The sequence below is a fragment of the Miscanthus floridulus genome, chromosome 13 (assembly GCF_019320115.1).
Source record: "Miscanthus floridulus cultivar M001 chromosome 13, ASM1932011v1, whole genome shotgun sequence".
Classification (NCBI taxonomy): Eukaryota; Viridiplantae; Streptophyta; class Magnoliopsida; order Poales; family Poaceae; genus Miscanthus; species Miscanthus floridulus.
In genome coordinates, this window is record NC_089592.1 from 12,356,882 (window position 1) to 12,364,597 (window position 7,716).

The 7,716-nt window shown below is 44.4% G+C and overlaps 1 protein-coding gene across 1 annotated transcript; it reads right to left on the reverse strand.

Moving 5' to 3' along the window:
* Positions 1-3,060: 3,060 nt before the first annotated feature.
* Positions 3,061-4,777, reverse strand: LOC136501696 (indole-2-monooxygenase-like). The gene is made up of 2 exons (XM_066497220.1): positions 3,809-4,777; positions 3,061-3,702 (listed from the first exon to the last, which is right to left on the reverse strand). Exons 1-2 carry the CDS (start codon positions 4,775-4,777, stop codon positions 3,061-3,063), a joined length of 1,611 nt encoding a protein of 536 aa, XP_066353317.1.
* Between the last annotated feature and the right edge of the window lie 2,939 nt (positions 4,778-7,716).

Genomic DNA, 7,716 nt, shown 5'->3' on the forward strand with positions numbered 1-7,716 from the left:
TTGACGGAGAGAGTATTAAAACTGTCGATACTCGTGATGGCAAATAGGTATAGTTCTTCATATTATATCTATTCATTATACTTATGATATCAAATTTGTCGGTGCGTTATGACAGTTCATTGCACAGTAATCTAAACAATTTGTGCTCAGATATATTTACCTATTACGACATCTGTTTCAATATGTCTTAGATTTGAACTTTCCAAGTGGTTAGAGGACACGTTGTTCCAACTCATATGAATATTGATGCATTGTGTATGTTAATAGTTTTGATAGACTTGGTTAAACATTACGAGGTTTGATTAGAATAGAGCTATAATAATTACTCATTCCATTTCAAATTATAAGACGTTTTGACTTTTCAAGATACATAACATTTGCTATGTATTTAGATATACACTATGTTTAAATACGTAGTGAAAGCAATATATCTAGAAAAGCCAAAATATCTTAAAATTTTGAAACTGAGGGGAATGCATCATTTTTGAGCGGACGCAGCGCTACCAACTTCTTCGCAAGAGGCTTAGCGGCATGTCATCACAGGGTGACCGGAGACGGCAGCAAAAGTAATACTGCCTCTGTCCAAAAACAAATCATTTTTATTGAACATATTTTGAAATATAACTAAATTTATAGGAAATAGTATTAATATTTGTATATATAGATTTATTATAAAAATATATTTTATGATTATTTTAGTTATACTTGTTACACTTATAAATATTAGTATTTTTACATAATTAGTTGAATTTATAATTGGTTGACTTTCTAAAATGATGTTTATATTATTTTTTGGAGCAAGGAGTGAATAAGTTCACATGTTGTGCTCGTGCGTGTGTCGAGCCACACTCTCAGGCCATGTTTCTCATCCGTTTTTTTCAGTTTGTTTTTTTAACTAGAACAATATTTTTCTCTCACAATAAATCAATCGAAATAATATTTTAATTTGTTTTTTCAGCGAAGGGAACATGCCTCAGAGAGTCCAGACTCCAGAGTATCAATCACAGGCCGGTTCAGAGGCCCGGTTTGAGGTTCTGGCTGCCTAGTAGGCTAGTAGCGTGTGCCTGGAACATGAAAAGGGCTGGATGACACGCGGGGCCCAGATCAGCAACCTCCTCTGCGGGCCGCGTTGCCGAGGAGGCATCTGGTTCCGCGATGGGGCCATGGCCCATGGGTGCGCGCGGATGACAAGAAAGAAAGAAAAAGCAGACGGGCTTACCCGGCCAGAGGGAGTCAAATCGTGTGGGTGTGGCCTGCTCCTGCTCGTATTAGCGTACTGGGCCGTCTCAGCTTAGATTAGGGTGTGTTTAGTTGAGAAGGTGAAAAATTTTGGGTGTCACATCGGATGTGTCGGAAGAAGTTTTTGAATACTAATAAAAAATAAATTATAGAACCCATCAGAAAACTGCGAGACGAATCTAATGATACTAATTAATCGGTCATTAGCACATATGGGTTACGGTAGCACTAAGGCTTTCATGGACTAATTAGGCTTAAAAGATTCGTCTTGCGATTTCGTCGAGAACTGTGCAATTAGTTTTTTTTCGTCTACATTTAGTACTCCATGCATATGTCCAAACATGCTCTTTTACTGTAGAAGGCAAAATTTTTTAAAACTAAACAGGACCTTAGAGTTCTACTACTACAACATACCTGGAAGTGGGCCCCTTGGTTTGAGGGGCCTAGGACGTCTGCCCCGTTCGCCCACCCCTAGGGCCGGTCACACCAGCAGACGAGAAGCTGTATATATGATACCGTTCGCTTGACTTATAAATCGTATTTTTTTAAGTTGATAATATTTTTTTCTCTCGCAACAAATTATTCAACAGTATTTTTAGTCATGGCTTATCAACCAAGCGAACATGATAAGGAACTTTATTTCGACAAAGGTGCACCTCATTCTCATTTTTTAATCCTCAAAAGTCAAACCATGATGTTTTCGTTGAAAAGTTCCATTATCCGGTTAGTATTTTTGGCTACATGATGAGATTCATCGAATAATTACTGGAAGAATTCAGTGCAGGCAAGAGAGTCCAAAGGCAAAAAGGTCACAGACTAACAGCCTGTTCGGTTGGCTGGTTCGTATTATTGCTGGTTCGTGAAGAAGTACTGCTGGCTGATTTATGTGAGAGAAAAATACTATTCCGACTGAAAATTTACGATCGTTTACGATAAGCCACGGCTAAACGAACATGCTGTTAACTTGAGCCTTTCCTTGGGCAGCATTATTGTTCCTCAAGACCAAGCCACACAGCTGACCGAGGCAGTAGCTCCATGTGACAAATTAAGAAAGCCTGTTTGGTTCAGTGCTGTGTACGCCAATGGTACTGGGAGCAGTCGCAGCCGCAAATTGTTACAGGGAACTGAAGAGCGTGTTCGGCCGGTCAGCTTCGGCTGGATGGCTGGTCTTTTTTTCTAGCCGGAGCAGTGTTTTTCTCTCACCAAATTCTAGCATGAACACTCTCGAAAGCGCCATTTGGTTGGCTTCGGAAACGTGATCAACAAAGCCATATGTTGCAGGCCAGGAGCGTGCGGGTGGGGGGTTTCTTTTTCACGAGTTGGGAGCGGATAACGCCAGGAGATCAAGGAGGGGGAGTGGTCGTGTATAGGTCGGATCCGTTCACGGTGTCATCTATTACGGACCGGGCCATCCAAACACGAAACAAGGTTGTCTCTTCGATCACGCTGTTAATCGATGCGGGGCTGAAAAGCGCGAACCAAACAGCTCCTTAGTGCCAGCCGTGCCAAATAGTGCTAGTGTCGTGTCACCCATTTGGCCATCTTTAGGTCCGGCTAGTTCAGTCTCTACAATGATAGCACTTCATATGTGAGGAAATCTCGACGACAACAGAGAGATTTTTTCCCTTCAAATTAAAATGCCATTCCACTTATTTTTACCAGATCCCGGATTGAATTATTAGTACACTATTTATTACCAGACTACATCCGGTCCAATCTGTGTAGATTGTAGTTCACTTCAGCATGGGGACGTGTCCTCAGCACTTGCATATGGAGTGACCAGAAGTAGCACGAAGTTTTTTTTTTTTTTTTGAAAAGGAACTAAGTAGCACGAAGTTTGGGGACGGGAACAAGCATGAGCTTCTCCTTTAGATGCACCGTCACTCCAAACACCTCTGTCATGTCAACACCCTTCTCCTCCATGCCGACGGGCAGCTGCCAGTCAAAGCAGTACATTAGGTTTGCTAGCATGATATCAACAGCAGCCATCCCAAAGTTGATGCCAGCACAGATCCTTCGTCCAGCTCCGAACGGCAGGAACTGGACGTGGTTCCCTTTGAAGTCGACGGCGGCAGCGCTGCCACCGTCCATGAACCTTTCGGGCATGAACTCCTCCGGCTTCTCCCATGACTCCGGGTCTCTGCCAAGAGCCCATGCGTTGAGGATTATGACCCTGGTGACGGAGGGGACATAGTAGCCGCCATCGACGACGACGCAGTCCGCCGTGGAGACGCGAGGCACGAGGAGCGGGGCAGGCGGGTGCAACCTCAGTGTCTCCTTCACGACGGCTCTCAGGTAGGGCATGTTAGATAGGTTCTCTTCCTCCACCATTTCTTGTCCCTCTGGTGTGTGCTTTCTCACTTCACCTTGTAGCTTAGCCATCTGCTGTGGGTTGCGCATCAGCTCGGCCATGGCGAGCTCCACGACCAAGGATGACGTGTCTGTGCCCGCGGCGAACATGTCCTAGTAATTATCATCAAATATGTAGTTCAGGACGTATATAAATGAGAGGATCGAATCTGTTGGGTATATATATATATATATATATATACACGTACTAGGTACTCACCACCAAGATGGCCTTAACATGATCTCTGGTCATACCATACTCTTTCTGAACGGAGAGCAACACATCGGTGAAGTCACCTCCGTCGTGGCGATGCGTAGAGTCTCTTCTCTCGTGGTCGCTCAGTATAGTTTCAAGCAGCTCGTCCCATCTCTTGTGCGTCTCGTGGGCCCTGTTGCGCAGAAACCTTCTGCTAAGGAAACCTAACGACCTCGCTAGCCCGGGGAAGTAGTATTCCAGGTTGAACCCTCCAAACAGAGCAGTGTTGGCGTCCACCAGCTCTCGGAAGAGCTTGTTCCGGCCTTCTGCCCGGAAGAACTTGCCCGTCACGGCGCGGCTCACGATATCGTTGGCGAACGTGTTCATCATCATGCCCATGTCCACGGCTGTGCCCGCGGCCGCCGCCTCCTGTACGTGGGCCAGCACAAGGTGCACCTCTTCTTTGCGGGCACTACGGTACGAGTGCACTTTCTTGACGGTGAGGAGGTGCGTGGTGACCAGCTTTCTGGCCTGCCGCCAGTGCTCGCCGTACGGGGAGAAGGCGATGTCGGAGGACCCGTACATGAGGTCGTCGCTGACCGTGGACACGAGACGCGATGCGAACACATGGTCGTGCGTGCGCATGATCGCCTCCGCAGCCTGCGGGGATGACACGATGAGAGTGGTGGCGGCGCCGAGGTGGAGGAGCATGAGGCCGTCGCGGCCATGCTTGGCGGAGAGGTCACGGAGGGAGACGTGCGGGAGGTCGCCGATGAGGTGAAGGTGGCCGATGATGGGCAGCCCCGGAGGCGAAGGCGGAAGCTGCTGCTTGTCGTCGTCGCTGCAGCTGCTGCCATGACGGCGGCTTGACCTTGACCGTCGGGAGGCATAGTAGTGCAGCAGGAGCAGAAGAGGAACGAGGAGCAATAGGAGCCATTGTGCCAGAACTAACGGTGAAGAGGTGAGTTGGTATGCCACCTCCAGGTGACTCATGGTTGCTACTAGGTAGCCAAGCGAGGTTCAGGCAGGTGGTGTGTGTGCTTCTGCCTTTCTGCTGTGCTATGAAAGGTGTCTACTCCTTTGTCTGCTTTATATAGAATTCCTAGAACGTACGTTTTGGCTAGACATTCTGGAAAGTACGGTATACATGTGTGACTCATCCTTGTTTGTCTCTCACTTCTCACATCTTTTTTTTACACGTAAAGATGACTGGATTAGTTCTGTCCTTGTCCTTGAGGTGTCATGTCTCCATCCAAACGTAGAAACTGATTTCCCATCAATATCTCTTATAAAGCTAATCGGCACTACATGTTCTATCTCAACATGTAAGACATCCACGTCATCTTCTACTAATAGTCATATCATGTCACTAGCTTCCAATCTCTTAATATAAGCTATCCACGTCAACTCAAATTTTATATCAACATGCAAGTCATCCCCATCATAGCTATGCCATACCACTAACTTCCAACCTCTTAACGCAAGATGTCCAAATCATCTCAAGTTCTACCTCATCGTGCAAGACTTCCCCATCAGCAAGATTCAATCCACTCAGATTCAGATTCAGCTGCGAGCTATGTACCCCTGGCAATTCCTAACTCCTTATCTACATTATACTCCCGTAAATTTTAGCGTAGTCTAGATAACCTGTTAAACTAACGTTTGGTTTGAGCTAGTCACTTCAACTATTTAATTTTCGATCCAATTTAGCCCTTACCAAGATTTGTTACTTTTGTTTACTTTTCGGTTTACAAGTTGAGTTTTATTTTCAAATTATTTGTCAAGCTATATACCTTATAAAATGGATACGTCCCTAACTAGCTATTTGTTTTATATGCTAGTTGTTGCTGACGATGATCCTAAGTAAGAGTCGCTACATTTTTTTGGGTCCTTTTCTCTATGTGTGTTGGATGTGTCACCATGTCTGACTTGTGAAATATATAGTCCCTCCTCCGTCCTAAAATAATTGAAAAGTCAACTAATTTTAAGTTTGGATAGATTTATTAAAATTATCAACAACATTTCTATCTCTAAATCAATTTACTATAAAAATATATGGCACGTTTAATATAATAATACTTATTTAATATCATAAACATTAATATTTTATATATATTTGGTTAAAATTAATATTATTGATTAACTCCGCAAAATATGGGATGTACATTTATTTTAGTACGGAAAGATCATAATATTTGGTTCCAGATTCAAAGCCCGTACGGGTACATATGATTAAGGTGCTGTTTGGTTGGGCCATTTTAGCCCGTCAATGGTTCACGACGTGAATAGATAACATTGCTTCATGTTTTGTTGATCCAATCTGTAATCCATCACGCTGTGAACAGTTACGGGCCTGTACAAACTCGATCCCGCTCCTAACCCGCCCTTATCCGGGCTCCGCTCCCTTTCGGCGCGTTATCAGGATTCCGCTATGTTCGGCTTCTCCGTGACTTCAGCTTCCTCACGAGTCGTAGCTCAGCAAAAGACGTGCACGAGTAGAGAACATCTTTGATCTTCGGTTAAAATGGGCTCTAGTTCCGGTATTTTTTTACGTCCGGGACTAGATATACCTTTAGTCCCGGTTGGTGCCTTCAACCGGGACTAAAGGTCCCTCCCAACGGCTACTACGCCAGACAGAGGTGGCAGGGACCTTTAGTCCTGGTTGAAGCCACCAACCGAGAGTAAAAACCGGTTGGAGCCATCAACCGGGACTAAAGGTAGACTTTTACTCCCGGTTGGTGGCTCCAACCGGGACTAAAGGTTTCTGCCATCTCTATCTAGCACAGTAGCCGTTGGGAGGAATCTTTAGTTTTGGTTGGAGCCACCAACCGGGACTAAAGGTCCCCTCTTTATATCCCGGCCGTCTCCTTCTTCCTCCCCGGGGCCCAAGCTCAGCACATTTTAAAGCTCACTGTACTAGTGTTCTTGCTTCCTCCCTCCATTGTTCCTCCATCCATTCTTCGATTTCTCCATCGATTTCTTCGATTCCTCCGTCGATTCTTTAGTTGTAAAGGTTATCAATCTCATACTCTCATTTTTCACCATTGTCTTATCTCATTTTGTTCACTATATATATATATGGTTCTTTATTGTGGTTTTTTTCATTTGTAAGCAATTTGAGCTCAAAATCACTTCAAGCTTGCATATTTACATGAAGGAAGGTTAAAGTAGCTATTAAAAACTAGTATTCACCGTTCATTTGTAGCATGCATAGCACACTTCATTGTTTAGAGATATAGAGAATTTTAGAGTTTTTTAATTTTATTTGTTTATAAAATGAGAAATTTATAGTGTATTATGAGTATAGGGACTAGTGCCTCCGACTGGTATGACAGATGCAATGCAAGGTCGTGCAATAGGAAGCAAATCCGTTCTCTTTTGACGATACGCCTGAACAGCCGGGCCTGACAGATTTGGTGGTTGAATGGGTCCGTCGGCCATCGCCGTGCGACTGTACGACAAAGAACGGCATCAATCGACCATAGTATTTTATTGTTCGGAGTCCGGTCCGGAGTGCAATGCAACGCAATGACAATTGACAATGCGTTGCTAGGTCAAAATATGGTCATTTCTATGGACTCCGCGACTAAATATTTTATTTTAACTTTTTATGAAATGAAAAACTTAGAAAATAGTTAGAAAATTATAGAAAATCCGTACTAGTTGAACTTGCGGACCGTGTTCAGCTCGCCGAGCATGTTCTCTACCGAGCGGTAATGGACATCAAGGAGGAGCTTTGATTCTACGAGGGAGAGCGGCAACGGTCGTGGAAGACCGTGTTCCCTTCCTCGTAGAATCGGAGCTCTTCCTTAACCAAGTACGGTGTCGTCCGGTGGAGAAATGCTCGCCGAGATGATCACGTAAGCAAGGTCAACTAGTACGGATGGTTATTTATTAAAACATGTTTTTGAGCTATAAATCCTGCTGGCCGT

Bases quoted from the DNA above. Each gene is read 5' to 3' on its own strand.
- LOC136501696 (XM_066497220.1), bottom strand. From the start codon at position 4,777: ATGAGTCACCTGGAGGTGGCATACCAACTCACCTCTTCACCGTTAGTT. The intron at 3,703-3,808 runs GTGAGTACCTAG...GATAATTACTAG, and splicing joins ATGTTAAGGCCATCTTGGTG to GACATGTTCGCCGCGGGCAC.